This window comes from Pagrus major, chromosome 23 (genome assembly GCF_040436345.1).
Source record: "Pagrus major chromosome 23, Pma_NU_1.0".
In the NCBI taxonomy this organism is placed as follows: domain Eukaryota; kingdom Metazoa; phylum Chordata; class Actinopteri; order Spariformes; family Sparidae; genus Pagrus; species Pagrus major.
This window is the reverse complement of record NC_133237.1, coordinates 11900414-11917631: the sequence shown is the minus strand read 5'-3', so window position 1 is coordinate 11917631 and position 17218 is coordinate 11900414. Positions and strand designations below refer to the sequence as shown.

At 38.9% G+C, this 17218-nt stretch overlaps 1 protein-coding gene across 1 annotated transcript; it reads left to right on the top strand.

Annotated features, from left to right (window-relative positions):
* Window positions 1-2309: 2309 nt before the first annotated feature.
* On the top strand, window positions 2310-16708 carry slc6a16a (solute carrier family 6 member 16a). Its single transcript, XM_073494898.1, has 12 exons — window positions 2310-2549; window positions 8267-8492; window positions 8778-8935; window positions 10334-10460; window positions 10547-10722; window positions 11029-11139; window positions 11296-11537; window positions 12246-12438; window positions 14093-14294; window positions 14753-14912; window positions 14996-15158; window positions 15480-16708. Exons 1-12 carry the CDS (start codon window positions 2547-2549, stop codon window positions 15822-15824), a joined length of 2106 nt encoding a protein of 701 aa, XP_073350999.1. The 5' UTR covers window positions 2310-2546; the 3' UTR covers window positions 15825-16708.
* The last annotated feature ends 510 nt before the right edge of the window (window positions 16709-17218 follow it).

The following is a 17218-nucleotide window of genomic DNA, read 5'->3' as shown; positions in this document are numbered from 1 at the left end:
CAACACAGTGCAACACAATGAGCACATTTGCAACAACAGACAAGAAGACAAGGCTATTAAATGATATGTTAGAAGGTGTGGAAAAGGATGTTAGTGAAACATTTGATATCTGGTTTCTGATAAGAAGATGTTTTCTTCAGAACACTGTAACACTGCTGACTCATGTTACCCTCAGCAGTTTGAAAGATGTTGTATCAAATAGCAAACCTACTGTGGATAAAACAGATAATTGTGGATGCTTGTGTTTTTTCAGAAATACGGTCAGTCAATAGGGCCCCAGCCATACAGTAATGGTGATGCTGTTTAACTAAAGCAAAGCAGGAGATCAACAGGATCATGGCAGAAGTCAGCCATTCCTAAACAAAATGTAATTACAGGAGTGCCCAGGTACCAAAGGTCAAACAATGAGGGATCGAGAAGTGGGTATACTGACCATTTAAGTTAGAATTGGGTCTCCTAACCTAACTTCGGTAAAGGGACAGATGTATCAAGACTGAGCTGTTTGTGAACAGTGACACCCACTGGACTGATAGACAGATATTATAAATAGATACTTAATCATCATTGCATTTTAAAATACAATAAAACGTATCATAGCAGCATCACATATAAAAATATCCTATAAAACTATATATATAGTAGATATTCCATAATTAATAAATAGTCCCTACAATTGATAAAGTGCTAAAAACATTAAAAGTTATTGCACATAATCAGACATATGTCCCAATTACTTTACTAATGCTATGAAGAATATACTGTACACACACTGCATTATTACTATTACTGGACTAATACTTGTGTATTTCTAGTCTGTTTTTAAATAACAAAAAGTGGGCCACTGGTTGAGAAAAATTGTAGCTTGTACACAATACCACATACTAAATGTGGTGTTTGGCTAAGTTTCCACTAGATGGCAGTATTAGCTGCTGCTGCATTCACCAGGCTTGAACTAAACCAAGACTACCTTAGTAGGGTCTTGGGCAAATGGATCAAGTAGTCTTGTGAAATCACATTTTTATACGTTAAAATAATTCTACAAAAAAGAGTTACATTCATTTATATATATTTCTCACTGTTGATTTGATACACATGATTTTGAGTAACAACAGGTCTTATCTCAGCCTAAGAGCTTTTCAGCTGACCTCTACAATTAGCTCAGGATTTACTGTACTGCCTTGAGCCTTGCATTCATTCCGAGCTTTGACTTGTCAAAGGACACTTATAATCTGCATCCCAACAGTAGATGTGCAATTCAGTTCCAGTGACTTACACAGGAGGAAAGAGGGGACACCCCCCATACCTGCCCATCTTGCATTTAGTAGAAAAGTGTTCCTTTCATATCAAATTCAAAGCATTTTCTTTATCACAAGTTGCCTGTATCATCAGAAACCATGCAGATTTACCCTTTTACCACTCCATATCTCAGGAACCATAACCTTCAGGAATCCATAAGGTGGATGCAGGGTCACACTGGCACATTTGTGCCATGAGGGGGAGTTGGCTTTATATTTGTCAACCAACAGGTGGCTGAGAATCTACTACTAACTTGTCTTGCTCAGCTACTCAGTTACTACATATGACTGCACACTCTCCAGACTCCCCTATATTTTATCTGTGCAGTTTAGGATTTTACATACAAACTGTACGATTGGGGTAGTTAATCCATATAGCCTACCTCCCCTTCAAAAAGTTACCACTCTGGACAAAGATTTTGTTTTTGATAGGCCTCGGAAGTAGCCGACATTTTGCTAATGCACTTTTAAAATTCTGCATTATGGCCTATAGTAATAAGCTGGAATCGAACTTATTCCATTATCTTTTTATAAAATGTTTCCTGATCTCACACAAATCTCACTAAATTTAGGGTTTTATTTTATTTTACTTTATTTTTGCATGATTCAACAACCAATGAGGGCGCTGATTGCTTGAGCTGCTCGGAGTTAATTGGGGGCTCATTAGGTGCAGACAGCCAGCGCATTTTTGTTCTGAGCTCCGTGGCCGACCCTTAAATTGACCTGTACTAACGATGCAATCAGCGCCTGTACCCCAATTGCACGAATATGGGCGCACTTACAATCAGCGGACTACAGCTTACAGAAACGACAACTTACAGAAATGTTGTTTAGAGCAGTTCTCTTGTGAAACTACAACACACACACACACACACACACACACACACACAAGCCTCAGCTGTGTGTACTCCTTCGTCGTCCAGCCCACAACGATTTGGGGAAGGGCCGTTCAGCCCCCTCGGTCCTCCCATTGGCTCCAGTTGCACTGACTTCTGCTTCATGTCTTCTTTGGTTGGCGACGACACAGCCAGTTCCCACAATAAAAAACGTGGCCACAAGTTGTCAAAACTAACGGGTCGAGACTTTTTCCTGTTCTGAGCAAGTTACATTAGTTTGTCTGACTTTTATCAAAAGTTTAAAAAAGGGGAGTTCAAAAGTTGTCTTGTCAGAGAGGGGCGAAGAGGGACGTGCAGAGAAACCAACACCAGGACTACTGGAAACTCTACTCCTCTCTTGGACCGTGCTGTCAGCATGGTATGTCCACAACTCACCGTCGATCTGCACTTTAATAACGTGACTCTATGAGCTCTAATGACTAAGTGCTCTTATTGTTCACTTCTTGCTTTTATTAACTGCCCTTTTCTTTTTCTCTGTGGGAAAGTTTCTGACTTATAGGTTGTATAATTTACCGTTAACAGCTGTACCTCTGTGTCCGTTACTTAAGCAGTCATGAATAGGCTTTAAGGCTGTGGTTTGGCTCACTTTGGATAATCTCCTCTATGCAGCTGATTTTCTGTGCATTTTGTTCACAGGATTACCTTTGCTGCTCAGTGTTTCACATACTTCAGCAACTGTCAATGCATCTGTACATGACAGCTGTGCAATAAAATATGTGGATAAACAACAATACTATACTGTGTAAATATTGAATTTTATGTCTTTTTATGTTAATTCTGAACTTTTAGTGACTTAATTTTGGGACACAAAATTGAAAACAATTCCTATACATTGATCTGATGTGGATATAAACACCCTTAAATGAAAACTGAAAGGCATCACTTTCACCTCATAGCCATTGTTTCATTGTAAATCACATATGATGGAGTACAGAGCCAACACATCAGTGATGTGCACACAAACCTACAGCCCTGCTGCACTGTAGCCAGTAGATCTTTGGCAAATGTATAATAAAACGTTCTGTACGCTGAGGTATTTTTCCATGGTATCCCATAGGCAAAAAGCTACACTGAAAAGGGGAAAATGTGTGTTTGTTCATGATTGATGGCTAGTCAGGTTATGCAATACGGGTTGTGTGAGTGTGTTGGGGGAAGCGTATCATATGCGTATTTGCAAGTGTATACCTATGCAGGGTGTTGGCCCTTTCGCATTCATTAAATGTATGCTTACATAAAATTCCAGCACTCAAATATGGCAGCTAGAGAACGAAATCAACTCAAATGATCTTTTGAATGATATAAGCTGATAATATGCTGCCTCCATTCTGCAGCTGTGCCACAGCTGTAATTTACTGTTAGTGTTCTCCCTCTTTATGTTCTTTTGTGTGTAAATCATATTTTCCTAGCACAGCAATAGATCTGATGAGCTACTCTTTTCAAGTACTGACACAACATCATAAAGGTTGACAAGACATTACAATTTGGTTTTGGCTCGTGTTTCTTGTTTCCTGTTTTGCTATCTGATCTTCATCATGGAGCAGCTGGTTTGGATGTAAGTTGAATATGTATGGCAACCTGATCGGGTCATGAGTTCGATTGAGTCCAATGAGTGTTTAATATACTCTTGAGTCAAGGTGAAAGCATTACAGAAATGCTACTTCGTCCCGAGTAGGGAGGTCGCCTAGGAGACATTACAGAAAAAAATGGCTCCTTTTCAAACATGACATCAACACGTAAAATTGCATACATGAAAGGAGCTTTGTTCTGTCGGTTTGTGGAAGGTTGTGGTGTTTGCAATGTCCTTTACATATCGCATATGTGTGACAAAGTATTTTTGCCACTTTTTGGTTTTATACTCAAGTTGAACATTTTCTTCTATTTCTGTCCTCTTCAGTACTTTACTGTTTCTGTAATGGTCACTTTAGAATGATTTATGTACATTTTAGGAACATATTGTGGATTAAAATTGAGGGACAAGACTACATAAGGAAAGGTAAATCGCATATCCCACAGTACCACAGTTAAACATGTCGGTAATATGTAAAACTCTTATATGATAAATTATTATGCGCTTTTGACTCTTTACATTGTTTAATATAATATGTGCCTTGAGCGGTGTTGGACATTGTTGGCCAGCTATTGACTGGCCGCTGCTGTTAAACTACTTCTAACATCAACATTACCTAACGTGTATTTTTAGATTGGTTATTTATGTGTGTAAATGAACTGAGTGCTGTTAGCAGGCTGGCTTGCCTTGATTTGCCCCTGAAGGGACAAATAAAGTATGTTGTCAATACCTTGACAGTTTGATTAGTAAAATCAACTTTAAAGCAAACAATGAGTAATATTCAGCATTATTGGAGATGTGATCCAGTGTAAGTATATTTGCACAAATACTTCTAAAATGTTTCAGTTAACTATCCATAAATATATAACAAAACAAAGGTGTTTTCAGAGATTAGATTGCAAGGTTGGACCACTGCTGCATGCTTTTGCGCATTTGCTATATCTGTTCAGTGAGTGTGGTTGCCTGTCGCCTGTGGTTCCCATCTGAACCCAGAGATAGACCTGGGCTGACCAAAAATGTACAATCGCTCTGTTTGTGCTGGTGGAAGGGGGGTGTGATGCAAGAAGATAATTTAAGATTAGCCAAGGAGAAAGAGATAAATATACAGAAGTTATTTTGCAGTAGATTGTAGGAAGGCCCACAACTGAAGAATAATCAGCAGTATTTTCTCTCTTCTCTTGAAGATGTGTTAAAAGTTAAGATTAAAAAAAAAAAAAAAAAAAAATCTTACTTTTAAACAAAACGATTACTGTGTGCTTATTGGTTCCTTATTGACAAACTACAAGGAGACCTATCACAGAGTTGCTGTGTCGTTAAGAGCTTAAGGATGCACTGAAATTTCCAGACTCATACATCTGACTAAGCACTTAGCTGTATTTGCAGTTATATAGAGGCCCATGTCAAGGACAGTATTAACATTTTGTGATTAGGCTGGTTCTCTCATTGTTTTGAAGGGGCCTTTTTTCTTTCAAAGGAAAAAGTGTACACCACCAAGGTTACTCAAAGATCTGATAGCTTTCTGTCAGCAGACGTTATCAGTTCACAATACAGTAATACAATGAAATCAGGTTCAGGTAACCTTGATTAATCACAACCCAAGGTAAGCTGAATCTGGAGGTGACTAGGGCTGCAACCAGTTATGAACTTAATGGTTGGACGGTATTTAAGACAGCATTACTACAGCAAAAGTCTGTTTTGGTCAATGATCAATGGGTCTTTCAAATGTTGAAATAATTGGAAGAGCTTCTCTCCTGCCTTGTTGCCAACTATATCTACAACATGGTCCACCCTTGCACCTCAGCACCACCCACAGCGTGAACCAATGTGAACATGTGAACCTAACACCTCCCGCTGGGCTCTCCCGCCCACATGTCACCCAAGACTATCCCACCTTCACCTAAAGTTCTGCCTAGTGGCTACTGCTCTTCCCACTTTTCCCCTCCTCTCTATTTGTGTGCACATGCATATTTTTATCACTGTCTCACTCTCCCCTGTGCATGTGTGTATACATATTTCTGAAATCACCTGACTTATGTGGCCATGTGTCTTGACCAGCCACGAACTTTTCTGGGGCATAGCTCTCTTGTAATTTTCCATTCTCACCAGCTGATACCAGCAGTGGAGTATACAAATCATCCAGCTAGATGCGTCATCACCTTAAGCCAGTTTGGCTCATGTCAAACCATTTCAGATCTTGCCCACTCATCTGACCTAACTTAGCCTAGTTGGTGAGAGTGTGTAGTTTAAGCATTGTCTGATGATCTGACACTCTTTTGCAGAGAGGGTTTCAATATTCTTGCTGAAGAGTGAAACCAAACATTGGTGTTTTCTGTGCATTTGTGTAAGCTAAACTTCCAGTGTGTAGGACTGAGTGGTATCTACAGTAGCAGTGAGGGTGAAGATCGCAACCAGTTGAATGACCGTCGCCTAACCCTCCCTTACGGTGGTTGCTACAAATGCAAAAAAAAGATAAACGTGAAAGACCCTCTCAAGAGTGTTTGGTTTGTCCATTCTCGGCTACTGTAGAAACATGGTGGTGCAACATGGAGATTTAGTAGAAGAGGACCTGCTACCTCTGTAGATATAAAAGGCTCATTCTAGGGGGGGAAAAAAACACAAAGATTCTGAGTTTCAGGTAATTTTACACCAATGAAAACATAATTATTAGCATTATAGTCCATTTCTGCTAATAGATCCTCCTAAATCCTACACACCAGTCCTTCAAGTAGCAGAGAATTCAGACAATGTAATCATCTTCTCATCATATACATTTTCATAGAACAAACCACAGTAGGCTAGTGGTTTAAAATAGTCTGTCTCTTGGAAATGTTGCCTAGTGATAACCTAATACAGTTAACGTGACAAATTCATTGTATTTTCTATGTCTATTTCACAATAAAAGCCACCCCGAGTTTAGAATTAGTTTAGAGAATGGTTTCAATGTGAATCAGCAGCAGTAGGTTAAGTTGGGTTTGCTTACACAGTTACTTAACACAGCTCTGATGCGGCTGGGGAGAGTGAAGCTTAAAATAGAATTAACTACAATAACCACCTCACGGTCGTGTGCCTCCATACACCAGTCAAGTTGCCGTTTACATCCATGTCTGTCCAGACACATATGTGTAGTGAAGACTTAGAAGGAAAAAAAAATGTATAAAATGCTAAATCAATATACTATAATGGCATGCATGATTCCAGTGAGAAACATGCTGTCCTCACTTAGAGACTATTTTTACAGAGGAGAACAGAGGACTGATGGAGTCACATGGTGCAACGACAATCAACTGACATGCTCAATATCAGCAAAACCAATGAGCTGGTTGTGGACTACTGCTATATGTCAACTAGTGTGTGAGTTCATTGAGAGAGACAAAAAACAGACAAGTTCCTTGTATGTGTTCTCATACTTGGCCAGTAAAGCTGATTCAGATAGAACACAAACTTGTAGCCCTGAGAAAATGCTTGGATGCAAATATGGATGTTGCTGCAAAGAGGCCACAAAATCTAAAACATGGATGCTTCACACAGATCTTCAAGCCGGCAGCACAGAAGATCTATATAATCACCAATGTTTCAAGATGCGCAACCAATATTAGTGTCACCAATTCAGTATCCAGCTTGATATGAAATGTGATCCCCATCGCCCCCTCTATTCCCGAGTTATGTCATTGAGTAATTGCCAGAAAAGTGTTTTTGTAGAGCATTATGATGTCACAGTGAAGTTGACCTTTGTTCCTTTGGATGTGAAATGTCATCACTTCATCAGTTTGTTCTATCAGACATTTGTGATTAGCATATCAATTCTTGAGTTATGGCTAAAAACATGATTTGTAATGTCACTTCTTACTTGAGTCCAAGTGGACGTTTGTGCCAATATTGAAAAGTTTCCCTCAAGGCATTCCTGATATATGGCTGTCGCGAGAAACAACCCGAAAGCATAATAACATAAATAAAAATGGTAATGTTGGATCAAAGGCTTGTTATTTAAATCCAGTGTGGGAATGGCGGACCCCGCCACTAACAATGAAAACTACTAAAGAGGGAGGTTATTACAGAATGTAATACACTGGATAGCTATTGCTGAAATGCCGACCATATTGATTTCATGAAAATATTTTAGTTCTATTCAGGCATTACAGTGTACAAACAGCATGTCAGAGTCTCAGTTTTTACCCACATGGAGCATATCCTTGTTAATTCATGAAATCGGAGTGCTGCATAAATTACAGCACATGTCTTACAGTTGTGTTTTCACATAGCAGGTAAACAATGTTTAGCACACACATGCTCATTTCCTCCTCTAGACTCTCAGTGGTCTTAAGTCCATCCCCTGTACACTTTACTCCTTGCATATTGTTATAGACTGAAAACCTTACACACGTTGTTTTTGTTTGCAGGTGTGGGTGGAAAATTGTTTTAACTGGACTGTTCATGCCAATAAGAAACTTATTACCAACTGATTATCATTTTAGTGTCTTTCCCTCTTGTTCTTTTTTGTTCATGACAAGATGGAGAAACCTCCACTGGACAGCAATGAGGACAGAGCCTGGCTTGGCGAGGGCCAGTCGGAAACTCAGCTGACAAGCATAACGCCAGATCTGGGAGCTGAGACATCTGATGAAGACCGGCCAGCATGGGACTCTAAGATCCAGTATGTGTTGGCCCAGGTGGGGTTCAGTGTGGGCCTAGGGAATGTGTGGAGGTTCCCATACCTTTGCCACCAAAATGGAGGAGGTGAGTGTCTGAAAAGAAAGACCTGTACATTTCCACTCAGTGGTTTTGACCGATCATCACGGTAGCTCTCTTGAAACAAGCAGCGGACAACTTTTTTTATTTGGGAATTCTGATGCTGGAAAACACAGCAAAAAAGACAAATTATTCAGAAATAGAAATGAGGCAGGCAAAAGAATAAAATAGATGTGAAGGGATGTACAAAGTTCAATGAGTTAGGTGTGTGTTTGTACGGCGTCATGTTTTTAAATCCTCTTTCCTTCCTTCTTCTCCTCTCCTTCCTTCCAGGGGCCTTCATGCTGCTGTATGTTTTTCTTTTACTGATTGTGGGAGTTCCACTGTTTTTTATGGAGCTGGCAGCTGGCCAAAGCATTCGCCAGGGCAGCATCGGCGTTTGGAAACACATCTCCCCAAAGCTGGCAGGGATCGGTTACTCCAGCTGCATGGTAAGGATTTATAGTTTTTGTATATGTGTACAATATTTTTTTCTGGGTTTTTGGATCAAACTGTTGGTGTATGTCTAAACAGTCAGACTTTGAATTATATGTTAGTTTGGCAAATAAAAGCCTAAAATGAGGAAGCAATAAAATCCCTTTCCATCCTATATTCTGCAAGGTACCTTAACTATGAGCACTGTTCTGAAAAAAAGATTGATGTTTACACACACGTCAGCAAAGTGATTACTCATAGTATCTCGGCCAGGCTGCTGTGGTTTGTAAGCTGGCTGGCTTTACATGTTTGGGTTTCAAAAATAGAGCCATTATCAGTATTTTTAATGTGAGCCCCATAATAAAGACATTCACAAGAATGAATGTTTACTTCCACTCCTCTCATTAAAAAGCCATTGCATGTACTACCTCTTTTCTTACCCTTCTGTAAACACCTTTCTTTTTATTACTTGCTACACTGTGTGTATACTTAAGAAAGGACGATGACATCCCGCCATGCTGTAATGTGAGAGAGGCAGTGCTCTGTAGTGCTGGCAGTTTGTTGCGTAACACTTTTCTCTACAGACGGACAAGGCAAACACTGAGTAGACAAGAACTTTCTGTGTACATACTCTACAGCGCACAGGCGTATACTTGTATGCTTAAATGCCCAAGCTTTTTTTAACTTATTTTTTTCCTAGAAGCCTCATCGCTCTTTATGTCCAAGTCAATGTCAATGTCACAATTCACTACACTTTTAGCATTGCAGCTTATTAATAACTTACAGTGGTGGAAAGTAACTTAAGTATATTTACTGAAGTGCTGTATTTGAGAAAAACTCTTTCTTACTTTTACTTGTATTTTTATTTTCTGCTCCTTTCTACTCTGCTACATTTAATTACTTCAGTTACTTGTTACTTTATGATTGAGATTAATAATACAAAATATAAATCAACTTATTAATTATTTTAATTAACTACTAACATTAAAGTGATGAACACATTCATGCATCAATGATTATAATTCAGCAACATAAGTTAATCTGAAAGGGGCCATTCTGCATAATAAGTACTTTTACTTTAGGCACTATTAGTATATTTTCATGCTAATACTTTTGCTTGTGACAGAGTGTTTCTACACTGTGGTATTAGTACTTTTCCTTCTTCTACCAATGATAACTAAATAATGTTTGGGTTTCACATGCATAAATTAGAAAAAGCATTTTTGACCTTGAAACAATTCAATTCAAAAAACTTTATTTGTCCCCGGGGGGCGATTAAAGGCACATATATATAACTTATATAACTTTCATATAAGCTCAGCACATACTGTTTCCTATATATCTCAAGGACATGCTATGTAAATATTGATAATTTGTTACATATATGGTTCATGAACCCTGTTTTTCTCCTCTAGGTCTGTTTCTACGTGGCTCTTTACTACAATGTTATCATTGCTTGGAGCCTGTTCTACATGGGTAATTCTTTTCAGTATCCTCTGCCATGGCAGCAGTGTCCAATTGATGTAACAACCAATGACACAGGTACTTCAATTACTCATCAACATGACACATCACATACATGAGATGCCAGTCCAATGTCTTTAGTTTTGTTTTTACTCAATTAACAGTGAAAGAATGCGCAAGCTCTTCCCCAACGTCGTATTTCTGGTTTCGGAAAGCCCTTAACATCACAAATTCCATCCAAGAATCTGGAGAGTTCAACCCCATCATGACAGGCTGTTTATTGGCTGCTTGGGCAATTGTCTCCTTGGCTATGATCAAGGGCATCAAGTCTTCTGCAAAGGTAAGATAACCTTTTTTTGTCACCTCAGATTGCAACATAGCTCCTGTCGAATGGCTGCTAGGCAGTTTTTGTTACCTTCTGACAAACCCAGGCTAGCTTTGTCCCTCTGTTTCCACTCTGTATGCTAAGCTAAACTAACTAGCTGTCCATTACTTCATCTGTGGTGGACAGACACGAGTGTTATATCAATCCTTTCATTTAACTCTCCGCAAGAAAGCAAGTAAGTATATTTCCCAAAATGTCAAACCATTCCTTTGAAAAATTCTGGCACTGAAGTCATCCAGTCTTTTCTTTTCTTTTTCTTAGGTGATGTACTTTTCCTCAGTCTTTCCCTATGTGGTGCTCTTTATTTTCCTCATTAGAGGGTTGATGTTGGACGGCGCGATGGACGGTATCACCTATATGTTTTATCCTAGAGTAAGCGCAAATTTCATCACATTTCTCTTAATTTTCATTTTTTTCTGATGAATGCTTAATAAAATGTTCAGAGAGTTTTAAGAGGATATTTTTGAAGTTTGGTAACCCTTACAATAATTCAGACTTGATGAGACTTTATTATGTGGTGGTTTTCAGCTGGAAATCTGGGGTAGTGTGCAAGTGTGGCGGCAGGCTGCTACTCAAGTGTTTTTTGCCCTTGGACTGGGCTATGGCTCCGTCATAGCATATTCCTCCTACAATCCAGTCAACAACAACTGCCACAGGGACGCACTGATGGTCTCCTGCATCAACTTTATGACGTCTGTGCTGGCCTCTCTAGTGGTTTTCGTCGTGCTGGGTTTCCGTGCCAAGAACATCGCACTGCGCTGTGTGACTGAGTACGGATGTGTGCATGTGTGTGTGAATATTAGTACAGGTATTGATAGTATTGGTTGATTAATAACAATATAATTTCTAATGCTGGCAAAATAAGTACTGTCACATGAGCACTTATGTTTTTCTTAATTGCAACATACTATACTAGAAACACTTTCATGTACTAACTAGCAAATACTGATGAAAAACAACAGCATAAGAGCACCTAAAGCTAGAATGTTAAGCAATAGGGATGCACAATATTGGATTTTTGCCATGTCCAATATGCCATTATTTTTATGCCTACTTTTATCATGATGGCCCACTGGCAGATGCAGACATACATTGCTTTTCAAAATGTACACATTCACTGGGCAAAATTAGAAAACTACTTAGTCAACAGTTTGCACTGCATACGCTTATGCATACACATATGCGTATGCATAATTAAAGCATCATCTAATCAGCCTGTCATATCAGTAGAAATGATCATTTCCGGCCTATCCAAATATATTATTTTAAAGCTTTTATTGACTGATGCCGATGACGTGCCAATATTTTCGTGCATCCCTATCGTGCAATAATTGTGCAATAATCCATGATATTTTAGTTGGTTCCTAATAGTTAACAATAACAAGTATAAGAAACAATTTGCTCCATACTATTGAAGCAAATTTTCATGGCAGACATCACCTTTCTTAATTTTATATTTTTATTCTAACTTGTTGCAGAAATCTTGGTATCCTAAACCTCATGATGTCCACTGAATCTAAACAGCACTTGGTTCCTTCTGGTTGGCCTTGGATCAACACGACAGATCCGAGCTCTGTGTCTTTGGCTGTATACAAAGAGTGGTATGCTCACCATGGCACCATGGTGGGTCCTAACATCACTGACTGCAGTCTGGAGGAGGAAATGAAGAAGGTATCCTTGAGATATAATTTTAATGAACTTTCTTTATACTTTTACATATACCAAGACATAATCATCACATTCTCCACAAAGAGATATAACCAGATGACAAGAATCTCAAAAACAGTAAAACAAACAAATCAAAGCATATAGTTAAAACAGTTATGAGTATGAAATTAAAGCTGGAGTTGGAAACATTGGTAACACTAGATTTTGAAAGTATGCAATTGATCACAGATACCAGAATGTTTTTTCTTTTTTTAGTCAGTGCATTGTATATTTTGATTGCTGTCTGCATGTCAAGAGAGTTCCCACAAATATAATAAAAGATGCTGATAAAAAAATTACCAACTCTAGCTTTAAACAGTTTTATTTTTAAACCGATCTGACTTGTAATATAGGTGTAGGTGAATATAGTCATGAAAGCCTAGATCACCCTTGCATAGACGGTTTAAGTGAAATGTTAGTGAGCGACACACAAACTTGAGTAGAAGAGTGGTAATGCAGCAATATCTAGTAATATGGACTGGCCATTGGTGTCGAATCAGGCCTGTCATGTAGCAACTGGAGAACGGCTGAGGTTCAAGAAGCTGTTTCATCCATCAGGTACCAGGAAAAGTTTTGATGCAGCTACTGTTTCGAGAACACATTTTTGAAAGAGAAAAGGATCACCACGGGTTGCTTAATGAGGTGCATGGCACTGGCTTGCTTAAAAGAAAAATCAGGAAGGTGAACATTTCAATAACAATAGTAAGTAGGTGGAGTGCTGAGGTTCCCAGGACTCCCTGAGTAATCTGTGAGGTACCGTAAAGTATCCAACTGGCAAGAGGAAGAAAACATATGGGACAGTGTATCCAGTAGGTGTCCAGGAGAGATGGAAGCAAGCTGTGATGGAGGAGGGAAAGGAGAAACTAAAGAAACAGAGCAAGGGGTACTCAAAGTCATGTTATCTAACAGTGTTTATTGTTTTGTCAAAAAATGTCATACTACAAAAATAGAGGTACGGGAGGAGTATATTGTCGTACTGAAATGTGTATTTTTTCACGAATGTACCACAGTGAGCTCATATTAGGAATTCTTTGACCGGATTTGTAGATTTTGATCTACCATGAATGTGCAAAGCAGTTTGAGATGTAGTTTTAAATGTGATTTAGCTCAGCATGAAATGAAGTAGCACAGTGGCTTAGAGGCCGCGGTAGAGTAGTGAAAAAAATTCCTCACCCCCTACTGCAGAGAACTACTACAGCCGTGCTTCTAGTATGGTGCTATCATTTGTTATATCCGAAAACAGTGCATGGAGCCAGCAAATACAAGTTTCTTCAGTAAACATTTATAAAATTTCATGTTCAGGTACCTCTACCCGTCCTGTGCTAGGTGTTTTTTTTTTTTTTTTTAAGACTCAAAATTTTCCCCTTAACAGACTAAACACATACATACACATTATATACACAAATGCATACAAAAAAATGCAGTCTGCACAAAACAACATATAGTAATATGAGGTTTTGAGTTTGTTTGTTTTTTGGTTGGTTCTTTGTTTGTTTGTCTGTTTTAAATGGATGCTTGAAAATCTTGTTCCAACGCATCATATAATACGCCATTACAACTAAACTAGTAAAGAGTTCAAAGATGACCTCATTGTATCTCACAATCCCTTTCTGTGCAGGGTGTTGAAGGCACAGGCCTGGCATTCATAGCATTCACCGAGGTGATGGCCCTTTTCCCTGCCAGCCCCTTCTGGTCTGCACTGTTTTTCCTGATGCTGCTCAACTTGGGCCTCAGCACCATGTTTGGGACCATGCAGGGAATCCTCACACCTCTCATGGACAATTTTAGCCTCCTTGGGCGCCACCGGACCCTACTTACTGGTAACACCATGCATCAACATAAGTGATGCTTTGTTCTACAGGCACAATTTTTGTTTAAATGATTCTTGTCCAGACATATGTGGTTAAATTGATTAATTATGTAGTAAATGTGAAATATTTCTCTGTAGGCAGGACATTTTGATATATATGTACAGCAATGGCTGCATTTTTACTTTTGTTAAAATTCAGTAATCTATTGCCTCTTTTATAGTTGTTGATAATAGTTTGAAGCTTGGAGAAAAGATCTGGGGTAGACAATACTGATCATTAATGCCAGTATTTGAAAATAGAAATACTCCAGCAAGATGTAAACCTAAGATTTATACTAGAATTATTCAACGTTTGCAGTTAAAACAGATATGATCAACGCTGTCTTTTAGATCATATCAGAAATACACCATGTTTGCTCAGTTAACTGCTATTTTCTAACACTGTCTGCCTTCTTATTTGTTTTCCAGTGTCCAGCTGTGCTTTGGGGTTCTTACTGGGACTGTTGTTCACTCAGCGCTCTGGCAACTATTTTGTGACGATGTTCGATGACTACTCTGCAACTCTACCATTAGTCATTGTAGTGATCTTTGAAACCATCAGTGTGGCATGGGTTTATGGAACAGATCGGTAAGGAACCTCTCTGTCAGCTTTTCTCTATTAAAATGATTCTTATTTTAAAATCTCAAATTAAATATTTTCCAACACTGCAGCTTCCTGGATGACATTGAAGTAATGCTCAATTGGCGCCCTCCAGTGGTGTACAAATACCTGTGGAAATATGTTTGCTTGCTGGCGATGGTTGGTCTTCTGGCTGCCAGTTTGTTGCGCATGGTCTTCAAAGGGCCCACGTACACAGCCTGGAATCAAAGCACAGTAAGCTGTAGACCACTGCTTTTTGTCCTACACACAAGAGTTTAATATCAAAGTACCCTTTCGTATAGTTAACAATGTATGTTACATGTACACCAAGATACCTCTCCATATTTATCCCCCAAGTGCACTCAATAATTACAAAAACTGTTGATGCTGATGAAGCACATGTTATGTTATCTATTTACATGCTAATATTGACTGCCATAAAGACCCTGATTTCTTACAGGAATCATTTAGTCATTAAATACACTTAAATCTTGAGCAGTAAAGTGCCTGCCCATGTTTCTCTCTCCAACACGCCCTGCCTCTTCTTCTCTCCAGGCCTCTGAGATGACTCTTGAGTACCCTGGCTGGGCCCTTGCTATGATTGTCATGCTTATAGTCTTTGCCAGCTTGCCTGTGCCCATTCTCTACATCCATTCCATGTTGAAAAACCGGAGGCTACACGATGTTCATTCCGACGAGGCAGTCAGCCAGGAGGTGCACCGCGAGTTGTACACAAAGTGCAGCTCCACCGAGCAGCTGGATTCAAACTCCCACCACCAAGTCCCTTCTGAGGAAGACGGGAATCATCCCAGGATTACCTTCCTGCCGATCGGCAGTGAACACTACCGGCTCCTGCCCCAGCAGGAGGAGGAAGATGAGGAAGAAGATACAGGGGTGTAAGCACGGCAGTGGGAGGATAGCTGTATGTGAAAAGACAAAACGTTTAAAAGTTGGTCCTCAGAGTGTACAAGCAAGACCCTGCAAAAAAAATTGCAAAGTGAAGAGAGGGCAGTTGTGAACAGAATTATTCTTTATCCAAGGAAGAGTCTTTGGGTTGCACCGGTTTTATCATATTCAGCAAGGTCTACATTGTTGAAAAGGTTTTTTAACTATTTATATTATTGAGGGTGCATTACCAGTCAAAGCAAAAGCTTTTTAGATTCTGTAATGATGAAACTACATCTCCTCCTTGTACCTCCCTCCTATTTGTTTTCTGAACCACTTGTACTGTTCAGAAAATAAAAAACATCGCAAATACGCAAAAAAGGAATAAGCTGCTATATTTGTTGAAACAAATAATTCATGGAAGGTTTTAGAGTACAAAATTGACCAGCCACCAGCATGTCAAACTTGTCTTGTATATTGTTTCTGATGACCTTATTTCATGTGTGAGTCATAAGTAAGTTGGCTGGTGGCTGGAGAATTAAGAAAGGCAGAAACGGACAAAAATGGGCTTTATGATGAGTATTTTTCGCTAAATGTCAAGTATGGATGTCAAGATTGCATGAAAACATTGTACCTTGAGGAACTCTGTGTGTGTGTTTGTGTGTGTGTGTGTGTGTGTGTGTGTGTGTGTGTGCGTGTGTGCGTGTGTGTGCACTTGAGCATTTCTATTTTTCTGTTGTGTTGAAATGACAGTTGTTAATATGTCAGAAACATAACTTTATTTTACTTTATATTTGTATCATGTTACCTCATAAGACCACGGCAATGTTTTTACATGTGTTCAGTGTAGTGATGTTGTACTGTACTAGATAAGGACTTAAATAAACCTCTAGATGGCAGCAACCTGACTGGATGTGCCTTTTTTATGATTTGCACATCATCTGTCAAACCTGAAGCTGTTAACACTCTCAAAAGATCACAGATTTTATTCATAAGGCCATTACGTATTATTTTTTTCATGTTTATTTGGGTTAAGAAAGAAATGTTTGTGGATGTTCTCTAATTATGCATGAAGCTGAAGGACCTTACCGAGGTAACGTTTTAGATTTTTGACTGGGACATTGTTAAATGGCTCAGAAGACTGATGAATGGGAAAGGTAATTTTTTTCACAGTAGCTTTAACCATCGCTTTATTTGAATCAAAGACTTTTGCTACTGCTACTCACACATCATCTTGGCTTGAAACCAAGTAATGCTGTTGTACATTCGATGCCTTTAACATGTTTATTAGAATTTACTAAATTGTAGTTGAGGTTAGGGCAGGGCAATATATCCATATTATATTGTTACCGCGATATGAGGCTATATATCATCTTAGATTTTGGATATTTTTTATAGTTTTATGGCCT